At 59.2% G+C, this 15,660-nt stretch overlaps 1 protein-coding gene and 1 long non-coding RNA gene across 2 annotated transcripts in view; both read right to left on the minus strand.

Moving 5' to 3' along the window:
• The window catches only part of LOC115641675 (immunoglobulin superfamily member 1-like), a 95,539-nt gene extending 83,127 nt beyond the window's left edge, over window positions 1–12,412 (minus strand). Inside the window, exons 1-2 of the mRNA XM_030545004.1 lie at window positions 12,321–12,412; window positions 11,006–11,055 (exon numbers count right to left, since the gene is read on the minus strand). Of these exons, the coding sequence (XP_030400864.1) occupies window positions 11,006–11,055; window positions 12,321–12,339 (69 nt within the window). The 5' untranslated portion in view covers window positions 12,340–12,412. The remainder of the gene's footprint in view (window positions 1–11,005; window positions 11,056–12,320) is intronic.
• On the minus strand, window positions 6,426–8,476 carry LOC115641662. Its single transcript, XR_003998096.1, has 4 exons — window positions 8,446–8,476; window positions 7,853–7,902; window positions 7,179–7,216; window positions 6,426–6,941 (listed from the first exon to the last, which is right to left on the minus strand). It is a non-coding gene; the product is annotated as an uncharacterized LOC115641662 (long non-coding RNA).
• Window positions 12,413–15,660: the final 3,248 nt, after the last annotated feature.

A 15,660-nucleotide genomic window follows, 5' to 3' on the forward strand; every position in this document is an offset into this window, starting at 1 on the left:
AGCCCCACTCTGTCCATTGTCTTCTTTCCAGGTACACAGGGTCGTGAACAGGGTCACTGGGCCTCCTCTACTCCTTCTGTCCTCTGGCTCTTCGCAGCCCATTGTGCTCTGTGACAGTTTCTGTTACCAATCTGCCTGGGGCCACCAGTTGATCAGGCTGGGGCCACAGGACTTTTTTTGGGGAGAGATGCTGAGGACCAAAAGTGTCAATTTTAAAGCTTTATTACATATGTAACCTTTCTGCCTCTCTGAGTTTGCACCAACAAGGGCTGGGTTCAGTACCAGGGGTCCGTTCAATAACGCATTGCAAAACACGGCTAGAGCCCCCACCCAGTGACCTGGGACAATAACAGACTACCCCCCCCCCGGGTGCCTCTAGGAGGCATATTCCCTCTTGCAGCACGGAGTCTGAGTGTAGCAAAATCCTTTAATAAAGGAGGGAAAACAATGTGGCATCATATGGGGAAAACCACAAACAGGATTCATAACACAAAACATGAGCAAAAGACCCATCCCCAAGTAAGTCTGGCCTGTTTTTCCCTTAGGGTTTTACGTCCAAATCACCCAAAGTCCAAACAACCAAAAGCTATGTCCCTGGTCAGTGCCACCCGAGTTCAAAAGTTTATTCTGCAAAGTTTCCCCCCCCTCACCTGGGTGGAAATGGGGGGAGCACACAGGGTGTTAAGGGGGCACCTTATGTGGCCGAGGCCGATGCCCCGCCTCTGTGGAGTCTGCTGCAGCCTTCACCAGACCGGCTCCATGCCACCAGCTGTGCCACTCCTCCAGCATGACCCACATGCCCCTCCAGCCATCCCCACAAACCACTCCCACTGCCGCTCTGGTCCATGGACTGCCAATCGCCCTGCAAACTGCTCAGCTCAGCTCCACTCGCTGTTCCGTGGGCTGCCAGCAATAGATCTTCAGGCTCACCGTTAGTGAACACAGACACTCAGTTTAGCTCTTTAGTGACTGCAGGTTGTAGCAGGTGAGCCCAGTGCTGGGTGCACATGGCCCAAAGTGAATTAGCTCAGCAGCCTACCGACTCTGATTCAAAATTAGCTTGCTCTTTAACAGTGGAGAGAGGAGAAGGTGCAAGTGGTATTCCAGGCCTCAAAGGCACTACGCAAGAGGTGCGTGCGTAGTGCTGGTGCGGTTGCGGGCGTCGAGTGCGTGACGCTTGAGTGTGCGTTGTGTGCTGGTGCGTGCGTGCGTGGTGCCTTCCCCATTCACTGGGTTTGGCACCCATGTCCTTGTCTACGCGAGGTACTTAGTTGATGGTGAGACCCTCTGTCATAAAACAGGTTCATAGTCCCTCATTCACATATAGAGCAACAACACTGTATTCTCCTGCCCAATAACAGAGAATTGGGGATCCCACGCTGTCAAAGTGACCATTTTAGGCTGCCCTGGGCTACGTAGGCAGGGAGGGTGTGCCTATGCAAAACGATCAGCTCCTGAAATTTCCTTTCCACACTCGCCATAATTCACCACCAGATGTCAAGGTAGAGCTCATCTGACTGCGCTTACAATATAAAATAATAAAATCACAGCAGAGTGGGAACGTCCACACCATCAGGGGGAAGAAAGAAAGCATTAATGCCCCAAAGCTTAAACCCACTTCCATACTCACACACGCATGACCAGATGGCCAAGTCTGGGTGTAACGTCGGAAGGAGGGGGGGTGAGGCGATGGTGTGTGGAGTGCTGTACTGGGTCCAGGCAAGGGATCCGCTGTGCTTTCAAGTTGCTTTAGCTTTCACGAGGGTTTTAAGTTCTGGGCTCCATGGGGGTGGGGTGGCTGTGATTTTTGTTCAGGGAACCTTGCTTCTTGGTGCCCTCTGTGCCAACCACTGGAAAAAAAAAAGGGGAACTCCTCACTTTGTCATATTACAAACATTGGCTAGAGAGCAGGAGAAAGTGGGGGTCAGGGGGCTCCATTCCAAGCTATGGAAGGCCTAGTGGTTAGAGCAGGGGGGTGGGTGCTGGGAGCCAAGACCAGGATGTGATGGTTGTGCCATCTCACTCTCGTGTGCGGTACTGGGGTTGGTATACTCGGGGGCATAACAACTAACAGGGGCAGCTTTAAGGTGCTGACAGCAACCTGGCCAGATGATACAATGGGCCTTAAATCCTCACCCAGTGCTCACAGCTGCCCAGGAGCCTCTCCTGTAGCTGCTCTTGCCCCCCAGAGCAGGAGGGGGACAAGCTGCGGAGCGGATCTAAATAACCAACACCCCAAATCCTGCCTGTTCCTGGTGTATCCCCCTTCAATCTCCCCAAGTGTGCCCTGCACAACCCCCCCCACCACAGCCCATCCCCCTCACCCCCATTACCTGCTATGTTCCCCCCCAAATGCCCATCCCCCACCTCAATTAAGATGTCCCTATGGCTTCGCACAGGCTGCCTCTGGGAAACTGCCCCTTCCTGCATGGGGGTGCAGTGGGTGGGGACAAGGGAAGAGAGGACAATGGAAGGTGCCCCCTATTAATATAATATATAGAGCTATACCTCTCTCACAGAACTAGAAGAGACCTGAAAGATCATTAAGTCCAGCCCCTGCCTTCACTAGCAGAACCAAGTACTGATCTGCCCCAGATCCCTAAGAGCCCCCTCAAGGATGAACTCACAACCCTGGGTTTTACCAGGCCAATGCTCAAGCACCAAGCTAGCCCTCCCTGCTGTTGGGGAGCACCTGGCTTCTCCCTTGTAAGTATTTCTGGTGAATCTATTCCCATGGCCAAAGGGGACACTAGGGGCCATTGCTGACCCCTGGTCCCCCATCCCACCCCAGTTGGCCGGAGAGGCGCCCAACTCACCTGCAGTTTTGGTGGGAAAACAAATTCTCCCCCAATCCGCCTACCCCAACTCTGTAAGTGGGAGCCTCCCATCCCCCCATCCTGCCTTACAACATTTCCACTTCTACCTCCTCTCTCTCGTCTCACCTTCAATCTTCCCGTCACCTCTCCAACACCCACCCACCGGCCCCTTTCTGTCTCCCCTCAAATTCCTGTCCCCATTTCCCTCCTTGATTCAGCCTGTCTCCCCTATAATCCCATACTCCACCACCCTCAGCCTTTTCCCCAAACTCCCCCATCCCGGCTGCTCTTTGCAGAGGGTCTCACAGGTTTCAAAACCGAGCCCCTGGTTCTACTCGGCTCCTGGGCCAACCCCCAGCAGCCAGCCACTACACAGGCAAAGCTTTCGGGTTAACCCCCAGACAGGAATCAAACCCGCCTGTCTATTGAAACGGGGGATGAGCGACTGCGGCCAACAGCCCGGAGTCAGCCGGCTCCAAGTCCTCATCCTTCGGGAGTCCCGGAGCAGAGCCGGCTTGTGCCAGGACCAGCTGGGCTGTGGGGGGGGAAACGGTTCATTCACTCTCCAGAAGGATGGGCAGGGCGGCCGCTGGCCCGCTATAGTGTGTAAGGGGGAAGGGTCCTGCTATTGTGGGAACTTTCCTGGCTTATACCCGCCCGGGGGATTGGCTAGTGAAAGGATCTGAGTCATCCCACACCATTTACCCGAGCTGACTACCTCTGCGAGGCTCCCTTCTTCCCTCCGTGCGGCCAGGTCCTCGAACCCCGGCCAAGGCTGGGCCCCCGCATCACCTGGGGGCTCGACCCCCGGTCTTGCGGTGGTCTACTTAGGACCGGGGCGAGGGTGTCCCCACTATGGGGCACTATCTTGCTCAGGTGCTTCCCTACCACAGATCATTACACAGAGTCAGAGCACGTACAATTATTAAACAGCAACTCATACAGAAATAAGGAAAAAGATGGAGAAGGTAAAGGGAATTAGTCACACCGCATGTGATCTAAGGAGACCAGAAACAGCACCTTCTGCAGGAAAGGAAGTTCACAGTCTGTTCCTCACACGTCCCAGGTCTCTTTCCCAGGCCTGGCCGCGGCCGCGGTGATACACAAGGTAACCAATCTGTACCTCAAGTAGCACATGGAGCCCCCGTATTACCACTACGATAGAATATGATGGGTTGGCTACATAAGGTGCTTGTGAGGCATCATTTTAAAGTCTTGATCTGTTGAACATTCACGCCCTGTTGCACTGTCTGCGCTGCCTCCTTGTGTGGGAGTTTGAAGCATTGAGGGTGTGATACTGAATGTGTTGTGAGATTGGGAGATGCCCACAGCAACCTTTCAACTGTAAGAGGGACCAGCCAGACACCGTTACTGGTCATCAACACCCTCAAGGAAAGAATCACTATCCAGAGGCTGTGCACAGTGGAGATTGCGGACCAATGGGGACTGCCTGGTCCCCGGGTCGCAAGCAAAGACCTTTCAAGCAAATTGGAAAAAAAATTAAAGAGGGGAAGGGACATAATCCTGGGTTCTCGTCCCCACAATTCGACACCTGGATGGAACTCTGGAGGACAAAGAACAGGGTACTGGTCACCTAGAGACTAACAAAACGGATTTGCGGCATAAGCTTTCATGGGCTGCAGCCACTTCTTCAGATGCATTAAAATAGACATATTGAGGGAGATATATATACACATACAGAGAGCATGAAAAGGTGGAGTTGTTTACCAACCTGAGGACGCCAATTAAGTAAGGGAAAAAAAACTTTGAACGTGATAAACAAGATAGCCCAGTCAGCCAGTTTGATAGACAGTTGGTGAATACTTACAAGGGGAGATAGATCAATGTTTGCAATGGCTCAGCCATTCCCAGTCCCTATTCAAACCTAAGGGGATTGTATCTAGTTTGCATATCAATTCAGCTCAGCGTTTTCCATTGGAGTCTGTTTTGAAGCTTTTCTGCTGCCTCCCCTGACCTCCCATCTAACCCCTGCCCCTGCTGCCTCCCCACCTTGCCCTGACTCCCTGAGCCCTTCTGCACACCCAGGCAGGCTAGTCCAGACCGCACTCAGGTAGGTAAATATGTTTCCTTGCGGATTAATACTTAGTAACCAGACCGTGCACCCGTGAAGAGGAGATATTCTCACCGGGCGTGCGGAGGGCGAGGAAGGGATGGGACTCAGCAGGGCTTCCCCAGGAACCTGGCAGAGAGCTGCGCCTGCCAGCCCGGATCACTTCCGGCACTGGGCCAGCGGCCTACTGGGGTTCAGTGGGAGCGTTCGCTGCTGGTAGTCTTCCACGCAATTCGTTCCACGGGATCAGTCTGACTCGATCCCCTGGCAGAACTTGGGGGTAGGGGCATGTGACCAGCATGTCCCCCCAACACTTTTGCTATCCCAGACCGCATAACAATGTGATCCCGCCATCAGCGCTGTTTCCCGAGCGCCAGAGCGACGCTCCGCCGCGGGCAGCGCTACATGAATGCCAGGAGGAAGCTGGTGTTGTTTCTTTCCATGGCACACAGCAGCTCGGGCAACTCTGATTCCTGTTCAGACTGGGAGCTCAGCAGGGCCGGTGCAACCATTTAGGCGGACTAGGCGGTTGCCTAGGGTGCCGAGATTTGAGGGCGCCAAAAAGCACCCCCAATTTTTTTTAAATGGTTGAGCAGCTGCTGCTGCTGGGACAGAGAGGGAGTCTGAGCTGCCGGCAGTAGCCAGCAGTCCAGGGTGCCCCTGGGTCAGGGCACGCGCGACAGCCCGCGCCCAGGGGTCCCCCTGGTCCAGGGGCTGGCGGACAGCCTAGGGGTCCCCTGGCCCAGGAAAACCCCAGGCAGCCGGCAATCCAGGGTGTCCTCTGGGTCAGGGCGCAGCCGCGGCAGCCGGCAGCCCAGGGTGTCCAGAGGGGGCAGCAGGCAGCTCCCGTGGAGCTGCCGCAGTCGTGCCTGCGGACGGTCAGCTGCTCGCACGGCTCCGGTGGACCTCCCGCAGACACCACTGCGGCAGCTCCACCGGAGCCGCGGGACCAGCGCGCGGGGCGGCGAAATTGCCGTCCGCCTAGGGGGCTCAAAACCGGGAACAGCGTGGGATGCTGGGACAGAAAATAAGGCACCATGGGACACTGAGCCCGCTGCGACCCCCCCCGCCTTCTTACAATCCCTAGCTGCAGAAGGTGCCGAGTAGCACGGTGGTATAGCTACCCACAATGCATGCTCTCGCTGTCGACGCTGGAGCAACAAACGTGGACGCGCTCTGCCGGCAGAGGAAGCGCAGTGTGAACGTGCAATACCGATGTTATCATGGTGCTTTTTGTCAACAAGACTGTAGTGTAGACAAGGCCCAACTGTCAGAGGAGCGAAGTTCTGGAGCAGCCTCCCAAGGGACCTGTCCCTTCCCCGTCCCCAGCCAGCCCCAAACTGAACCCCCCTCCAGCTCCTCCTTTCTGGCCTTTGTCTCTTTCCTGGGGCCAGGAGGTCACCTGATCGCTTTGTTCACCTTTAGCTATTCCCTTGCAGGGGGAAAGGGTTCCGGACATTTGTTGCCAGGATACAAAGTGTCGGCCATTTATGCACATTGGAGACTTACAAAATGCATAGGGGAAACTGAGGCACCCACACAGTATTCAGAGGAAACACTAAGAACAGTCCCACTTCATTACAGGACCTAACTGGCTTCAAGACTGAGCTTCTGGAGGGGACAGGATGAGGAGACATCCCACAACAGCATGGAGCCGATCTGTGACTGTTAGCAGTACATCCCTCCAACGGTCAGAGACGAGACACTCACTGGTCACTGTATCTGGTGCCGGGAAGGAATTTCTCCCCCAGGTCAGATTGGCAGAGACCCTAGGGGGGGGTTTCGCCTTCGTCTGCAGCCTGGGGCGCGGGGCACTGGTAGGTTTAAACTAGTGTCAGTGGTGGATTCTCTGTAACTTGAAGTCTTTAATCCATGATTTGAGGCCATAAGTGACTCAGCCGGACGCTGGGGTGTGCTACAGAAGTGGATGGGTGAGGTTCTGTGGCTTGCGATCTGCAGCAGCACAGACCAGATACCAGGTCCCCCTGCTTGGCCTGCAGCGCCTGGCGGTCCAGCTCGGCGTAGGTGAGTCCGTCAGTGCCAAGGCTGGGCTCCTGGGGACAGGAGGGGACAGAGTCACTGGGGTATGTGTGTGCACCAACTGCCCACACACACACGTTCACACAGAGCAGGGCTTGTCCCCTCCAGCAGGCAGTGACAGGGACACACATACACACACACCCCTGCAACCCCATCGCCACCCCAAAATACTGAGTGTGACAGATCAGGTGAGGGGGCCCATGTGGGTCAGGCTTGGGGATCAGGGCCTGCAGGAGGACAGGGATACTTACGAGGGTCTATGTTTCTTTTCCTTCGTCGATGTAGTCGTCTGCGGAACAGAGACACTCGCTGAGCTGCACCCCCGGCCGGCCCAGAGCAGAACTCCACACCAAGCTCTGACCCCTCCATCCAGCCTGGGGGCTCAGAGCCTGGCACAGCCACCCCTCCCCCATCCCACAGCATGGGCCAGGGTCATTAGCCCCATGTTACAGAGAGGAAAACTGAGGCACGGAGATGGCAGCAGAGTCTAGGGGATTATGGTGGGTCAGGGGGCCTGGGAGGCAGGATGCCTGGGTTGTCACCCTGGCTCTGGGAGGGGAGTAGGGTCTAGTGGTTAGAGCAGGGGGCTGGGAGCCAGGAGTGGTTGGGGATTCCCCACAGGTCACTGGCTGGGAAGGTCTGATGGAGAAATGAAGGGGGGACACACAAAGCCCCAGGTCTGGGGAGGGAGAATGGGGGGCACAGAGAAGGAGTCTATGAACTAGAGGGGCAGGGGAGGGTGACCCACAGGGAGCTAGTCAGGAGGAGGCAGGAAGCTCAGCTGACACCGGCTACCTCTGGGACCTTCTCCATTTACAGCAGCTGTAAATCAGGCCCTGCCCCGTATTGGTAGAGCCCCCACAAGCCCCACCCCTCACAAGGTACCCTCCCCCATCCATGGTACCCCCTTGGGTGCATTACTTACAGATGGGGTCTTGCTGAGCCGGCACCTTCAACACCCCCAAGGGGATGGTGCTAAAAGAGGAAAAAAATCCCCTTGTACATGTCATATCCCCCCACCCGCAGGGAGATTCCCCAACACACCCAGAGAGCCCCCAATCCTGCCTCACACTGAACCCTGTTCCCTAACCTCCCAACCACACCCATTAGACCCCACTCCCCTGCCAGAGCTGGGGACAGAACCCAGGCCGAGGTGACACGTGTGTGTGTGTGGGGGGGAGCAGGGTCACATGACATCCCCTTCCTCCCCCCCGCCCCGGACAGCTGAGTCTCATGGTTCAGCCGGGCCCCTCCCTGCGGAGCAGCTGAGCTGTGGAGCAGGGAGCAGAGCCAGGAGCTGCAGGTGGGGGGTGTCACTGTTTTCCGAGAGGGAGGGGGCAGGCGTGGTGTGACTCCAGCTGTTCTGGGGTTGTGCCCCTCCACTGTCAGCAGGCCCAGAGCATCTCTGAGGAGCCCTGGCCCCCAACCCCCCACTCCCTCCCCCCAGAGCCGGGGACAGACCCAGGAGCCCTGTGACCCAGGCAGGTCCATTGGGATGGGGAGGATCCAGGTTCCTACCTGCTTGGTCTCAATGTGGATCCTTTTCCTGCAGAGGGACACAAACCAGAATCCCCCATGAGCCGATCGGGATCCCCCGGTCCCAGCACCCGGCCACTCACCCCCCAGGGCAGCAGGGATGGGAGTACCTGGGGGGTCCCCTCTGCTGCTGGTGCTGAGCCTGGATCCCTGCTGGGGTGGGACGGACCAGCAGGGAGCAGCACAACAGCAAAGCATGCACCAGGAGGAGGAGCAGATTAACTCGGGGGGCTTGTCCTGTCCCCAGTCCTCCCTCCTTAGTGACTCATTATAATGAACCCGATCCATAGGTCGGCTCCCCTGGCACCACAGGTACCTGAGAGGCACGGTGCCCACAGCTCATTATACAGGGACCCCTTGCTCAGTGCTGAGATGCGGCCACAGATGGTGCAGATGGTACAGAGAGATTGGTCATATGGGGACCCCTCCGCTGGCCCTAAGATGCAGCCCCTCTGGGGTGGCACAGCTGTGTGTACAGGGATTACACATGCAAACAGCGCCCCCTGCTGAGCCCCCCTGCTCCTTGGCTTTCCCGGCTCAGTCCCCCATCCCAGCTGTGACCCCTCCGGCCCTGTCTAGCGGCAGGTTTAACCCTTCCCTCGCTGGCGGGGCACTCACTGGCTCGGGTTCTTCTGTAGCAGACGAAGGCCAGCGGGGAGCAGGGAGGAGAAGACAGGAGGAGGGCAGCAGCTGCCGCGCTCACCCCGGCGATGATGGGGCTGGTCAGACCCGGAGGTGCCGGCGGTTTCCGATCCGCCTGGGAAACAGCGCAGCCGTGAGGCCAGGAGCAGCTGGTCCTGTTCCCCCCCACCCTCCCACTCCAGGGCGGTGCCCAATGGGCTGGGACACCTCATTGGCACAGGCAAAAATAGCATATGGGGAGGATGTTGGGGGCCCCAGGGCATCAAGTGGGGTCAGTAACCAGGGAAGATTTGGGGATTTATAGCGCTAGGGGCTGCAGGGCTCGGGACTCGGTTAGGGGTCGCTCTCCCCATCGGTCAGGGCTAGCCCCAGCACAGCACTAGGGGCGCTGTCTGATCCAGCCTGGCCGTCATTTCTAAGGCATTCACCTCGGCCGTCATGGACACACCGGCTCAGGCCAATGGGCCCATCTAGCCCGGTATCCTGCCTCCATGCTGGCTGCTCCTGGCTGCATTGCAGGGAGCTCCGGTGGGTTCATGTCGGAGCAGGAGGCTTCGCTCCCCTCCCAGATCCATTGGCGGGTGGGGTGAGTCACTGCCCCTGAGAACAGCCTCCATCCCTCCCCTGGGCAATCACTGGGGAAAGCTGCCCCATAATCTGTGACTCAATAGATTCCCCCTGGTACCTGGCCCTGCTCTGCCCACGCGGGTGGGAGCTGGTGCCGCTCCAGGCTGGGCTGAGTCCATTCCCCTGCGAGAATAAAACCAGCATCTGTCGGGGCAGAGGGAGGGGCTGAAACACTGATGCAGAGATCACCGCCCCACACGCCCTCCGTGACCAGTGGAGGATCAGCCTCTGGGCTTAGGGCCCTGGCCAGTGGGGGGCCCCGGAGAAGATTCAGCCCCCACCCAGACTCTGGTTCCCGCAGAAGCAGTGGGCGAGGGAGGCAGGGAAGCCCCTGGGATGGAGGACTCTCGCTACCTGCTGTGGCCTCGGGCTGGGGGACTCCAACTCCCTGCTGCGCCCTGGGGCCAAGACGCAGGGACAGAGCTCACAGAGGCTCACAGTGGGGGGGGAGCAGAAAGTAGCAAATGGGTTGTGGCGTGGGGGGACGGAATGGGGTGGGGCCGTGGCTGGCATAGGGGCAGGGCCCCGGGGAAGGGGCAGAAAGGGCGGGGCCGTGGGCAGGGCCACAGGCAGAGGAGGTGGAACAGGAGAGGGGATGCAGGTGGAAAGGGGGGAGGGATCCCCCTTGCTCCCCAGGAAACCTTAATCCACCTCAGCTCGTGACTCAGCATTGATCGCTACTGTCCTATCCGGGAAGCAGGGGTTGTGGCTGGGGACGGTGCCGGCTCGGCAGCCTCTGGGCCCTGACTCCTCTGTGCATCCCAGAGCAGGGGCAGCCGGGGGAGCATCGCCTTGGAAAGACCCCTGCTCTTCAGCTCCCCCTGGGGCAGGGATCCCCCCTCCCTCAGCCCTGAAACCCCCAGGAGCTGCTGCTCCCCCCAGGCTGGGAAACCCCCCAGTGACACTGTCCCCACTCCCTGTCCAGGTGAGTTTCTAGGGCTCTGGGCAGAGACTGGCTCTGAGCATCACTTCAAGTGCCGAACTTCTGAGGTTGCGGCTGGGAGTGGGGGACGTGGAGCTGGGCCCCTCACCTGCTACCACCAGCTGCACAGTGTCGCTGGGCTGCGAGGAGACGAAGGGCTCTGAGCCGGGGCCGGTAGCTGCAGCTGTAGCTCCCTCCATGCCGCCGGCCCACGGTGGGGATGCGGAACTCAGCCCCGGCCCCAGCAGGGTCCATGTGTCGCTGCGGGTTCAGGTCTCCAGCCTTGTGCAGGAAGAACCTCACGTCCCGGCGCTGCCCCTGACACCGGATGGTGATGTCTGCCCCTGGGACGGTGACCCCAGTGGGGCTGAGAGAGATGGAGGGTCTGGGTAAGCTGGGATCTGCGCACAGGAGACAGGCTGTGAGAGCCAGACCCAGGCACCCACCCAGCCCCGGCCTCCAGCTGCAGAAGAGAAGAGTGAGGGGGGATTTGATAGCAGCCTTCAGCTACCTGCAGGGGGGTTCCAAAGAGGATGGAGCTCGGCTGTTCTCAGTGGTGGCAGATGACAGAACAAGGAGCAATAGTCTCAAGTTGCAGTGGGGGAGGTCTAGGTTGGATATTAGGAAACACTATTTCCCTAGGAGGGTGGTGAAGCACTGGACTGGGTTCCCTAGGGAGGAGGTGGAATCTCCACCCTCATCTTCTGTGATTCCCAGGCACGGGCAGATCCAGGGGCCCCCTGGCAGAGATTCTCTCCCAGATCCCAGAGTCCCCCTGACCCAGAATCCCGGCCCTGCGAGCTGGGCTCCCAGCCCCACAGACACGGGGCCTCGGCTGCCTTGTTCTTGGGGTCTTCATATGCCATGTGTGGCCCCTGCCTCATTTACTGCGTCCGGTCCCCCCAGCACAGAGAGACTCACGAGCTGGTCTCTGGTACCCAGCACAGCAGCGTCTGAGACCCACAGAAGAAAGGAGTCAGTCCCCCGGGCGGTAGTGAGGCATCTTTATCCCCATTCTACAGGGGGGAAACTGAGGCACCAACAGATTCACTTTCCTTAGTGAGCTCCCACGCTCAGGGACTGTCTCTTCACCCTGTGTTTATGCAGCGCTATTGGGGGAGCATTTGCAGAGGTCCCCACTCTCTGTGGGCATCTTGGTTTGTGGTCTCTCAGCCTGAGATCCCCCAAAGTTGAGGCCTTCCCCCCCGGTTCCCCAGGAAGGACATTTTTTAAAACCGCGATGCGCTCCATTCACACAGAGTCTGTTGCCGCGCCAGGAGCTGGGCCAGATCTCCTGGGTCCCAGCCCAGCGCCGTGTCCACCAAGCCACTGCTTCTCCTGCAGCCCCTGCCTCAGGGCACTGCCTGGGGCGGGGCCTGGAGAGCAGAGGGGATGGGATCAATGGATTAAATAGTGATTCACGGTTCCTATGCACAAGGGGCAGTGTTAAAGTAGCCTCCCTGCCCCGAGTCTCCAGGGGCTGCTCCTCCCCCCTGGCTGGGGAATCCCCCAGGGACTCTGTCCCTGCTTCCCAGCCAGGCATCCCCTCTGCTGGGTCAGAACTCAGGGCAGAGCCTGGCTCTGAGTGTCCCATTGGCACTGAACCCCCATGAGGATCTGGGTGGGCGTGGGGCTGGGAACGGGGACACTGAGCCGGGCCCCTCACCTCTCACCACCAGCTCCATGGGGTCGCTGGGGTATGACACGGCGAATGGCTCTGATCTGCTGTGATAGGAGCAGGTGTAGCTCCCACCAAGATCCCGGTGAACGTTGCTGGTGGAAAACTCAGCTCCAACCCGTCCGAATCCACAGGTGGGAAATGACGTCCCTCTTTATTCAGCACAAACCGCACGCCCGGTGCTGCCCCCAACACCGGACGGTCACGGCTGTCCCCAGCGAGACCTCCTCGCTGGGGCTCGCGGAGATGCTGGGTTTGGGGTAGCTGGGCTCTGCAGTGGGAAGCAGACAGGCCGTGAGACCAGGCCCCGTCACTCACTCCTGGGGCCCGTCCTCACCGTGCGGCCTCAGTGCGGGGTTGTCATGGACTCACAGATCCTGCCCGCTCTTGGCCCTGTGGGGTCCATGGGGGGAGCCCCCTTCAGTGAGAGCCCTTCTTGGGGGTCCCACCCTCTCTTGGGGGTTAAGCGGCCTCACTGCTGGGTCAGACCTACTGGCCCTGGGGATGGGCTCCTGATGCCTTTCCACAGGGGCCAGAGTTTCCTCTGAGCCCTGGGCTAACAGCATCTCATCAGGTGCTGAACTTCTGAGGTTGCGGCTGGGAGTGGGGACACTGAGCTGGGCCCCTCACCTGCTACCACCAGCTGCACAGTGTCGCTGGGCTGCGAGGAGATGAAGGGCTCTGACCGGGGCCGGTAGCTGCAGCTGTAGCTCCCTCCGTGCTGCCGGCCCACGGTGGGGATGCGGAACTCAGCCCCGGCCCCAGTACGGTCCATGTGTTGTTGCGGGTTCAGGTCTCCAGCCTTGTGCAGGAAGAACCTCACGTCCCGGCGCTGCCCCTGACACCGGATGGTGAGGTCTGCCCCTGGGGCGGTGACCGCAGTGGGGCTGAGAGAGATGGAGGGTCTGGGTAAGCTGGGATCTGCGCACAGGAGACAGGCTGTGAGAGCCAGACCCAGGCACCCACCCAGCCCCAGCCTCCAGCTGCAGAAGAGAAGAGTGAGAGGGGATTTGATAGCAGCCTTCAACTACCTGCAGGGGGGTTCCAAAGAGGATGGAGCTGGGCTGTTCTCAGTGGTGGCAGATGACAGAACAAGGAGCAATGGTCTCAAGTTGCAGTGGGGGAGGTCTAGGTTGGATATTAGGAAACACTATTTCCCTAGGAGGGTGGTGAAGCACTGGACCAGGTTCCCTAGGAAGGAGGTGGAATCTCCACCCTCATCTTCTGTGATTCCCAGGCACGGGCAGATCCAGGGGCCCCTGGCAGAGATTGCTCTCCCGATCCCAGAGTCCCCCTGACCCAGAATCCCGACCCTGCGAGCGGGCTCCCAGCCCCACAGACACGGGGCCTCGGCTGCCTTGTTTTTGGGGTCTTCATATGCCATGTGTTGGCCCTGCCTCATTTACTGCGTCCGGTCCCCCCAGCACAGAGAGACTCACGAGCTGGTCTCTGGTACCCAGCACAGCAGCGTCTGAGACCACAGAAGAACGGAGTCAGTCCCCCAGGTGGTAGTGAGGCATCTTTATCCCCATTCTACAGGGGGGAAACTGAGGCACCAACAGATTCACTTTCCTTAGTGAGCTCCCAGGGTCAGGGACTGTCTCTTCACCTCTGTGTTTATGCAGCGCTATTGAGGGAGCATTTGCAGAGGTCCCACTATCCGTGGGCATCTTGGTTTATGGGTCTCTCGGCCAGAGATCCCCCCAAAGTTGAAGCCTCCCTCCCCAGCCCCCCGCAAAGGACATTTTTGAAAACCACGATGTGCTCCCATCACACAAAGTCTGTGGCTGCGCCCGGAGCTGGGCCAGACTCCTGGGTCCCAGCCCAGCACATGTCCAACAAGCCACCACTTCTCCTTCAGCACCTGCCTCATTCAGCCTGGGGCAGGGCCTGGAGAACAGAGGGGAGGGATCAATGGATTAAATAGTGATTCACGGTTCCTATGCACAAAGGGCAGTGTTAAGTAGCCTCCCTGCCCCGAGTCTCCAGGGGCTGCTGCTCCCCCCTGGCTGGGGAACCCCCCAGTGACTGTCCCTGCTTCCCAGCCGGGCGTCCTCTCTGCGGGGTCAGGGCTCAGGGCAGAGCCTGGCTCTGAGTGTCCCATTGGCACCGAACCCCCATGAGGATCTGGGTGGGGGTGGGGCTGGGAACGGGGACGCCGAGCCGGGCCCCTCACCTCTCACCACCAGCTCCACGGGGTCGCTGGGGTATGACACGGCGAACGGCTCTGATCTGCTGTGATAGGAGCAGGTGTAGCTCCCGCCAAGATCCCGGTGAACGTTGCTGGTGGAAAACTCAGCCTCCAACCCGTCCGAATCCACAGGTGGGAATGACGTCCTCTTTATTCAGCACAAACCGCACGCCCGGGTGCTGCCCCCGACACCGGATGGACACAGCTGTCCCCAGCGAGACCCTCCTTGCCGGGCTCGCGGAGATGGCTGGTTTGGGGTAGCTGGGCTCTGCAGTGGGAAGCAGACAGGCCGTGAGACACAGGCCCGTCACTCACTCCTGGGCCCGTCCTCACCGTGCGGCCTCAGTGCGGTGTTGTCATGGACTCACAGATCCTGCCCGCTCTTGGCCCCTGTGGGGTCCATGGGGGAGCCCCCTTCAGTGAGAGCCCTTCTTGGGGTCCCCCCTCTCTTGGGGGTTAAGCGGTCTCACTGGTGGGTCAGACCTGATGGCTCTGGGGATGGCTCCTGGATGCCTTTCCACAGGGGCCAGAGTTTCCTCTGAGCCCTGGGCTAACAGCATGAGACACGGAGCACCCCAGCCCCTGGGGGCCCAGAGCTCTGCTCCCCGGCGGGTGACAGGCCAGGCCAGTCTTCAGTGTCCATTCACTCCCTGGCTTCTCTGTTGGGAGGGCTGGGAGCCAGGACTCCTGGGTTCTGTCCCTGGCTCTGGGAGGGGAGTGCGGTCTAGTGGGGGAGAGCGAGGGGGATGGGGACCAGGACTGCTGGGTTCTGTGCACAGCACCACCACAGACTTGTAGGGGACTGTGCAAGTCTCTACTATACACTGAGGTGTATAACCTTCACCTGCACCCATCACCCCCTAACTGCTGTGTTGCCTGGGAAAGGCCCCCCTGCTCTGCAGCTCCCTCTGGGGGCAGGGATCCCCCCTTCCTCTGTCCCAAATCTCCAGAGCGGGACTCTGAGCTGTCCCCTCCCTCACCTCCACAGTGATCTCGACAGGGTCACTGGGATGTGATGAGCGATTCTGATCCCTTATGGAGCGATAGTCGCAGGTGTAGCTCCCTCCATCTTCCTGGCCAACACTGGGATGGGAAATTCAGCCACTTTCCCTACAGGCACCATCCACACCTGCAGGT

Source organism: Gopherus evgoodei, unplaced genomic scaffold (genome assembly GCF_007399415.2).
Source record: "Gopherus evgoodei ecotype Sinaloan lineage unplaced genomic scaffold, rGopEvg1_v1.p scaffold_35_arrow_ctg1, whole genome shotgun sequence".
NCBI lineage: Eukaryota > Metazoa > Chordata > Testudines > Testudinidae > Gopherus > Gopherus evgoodei.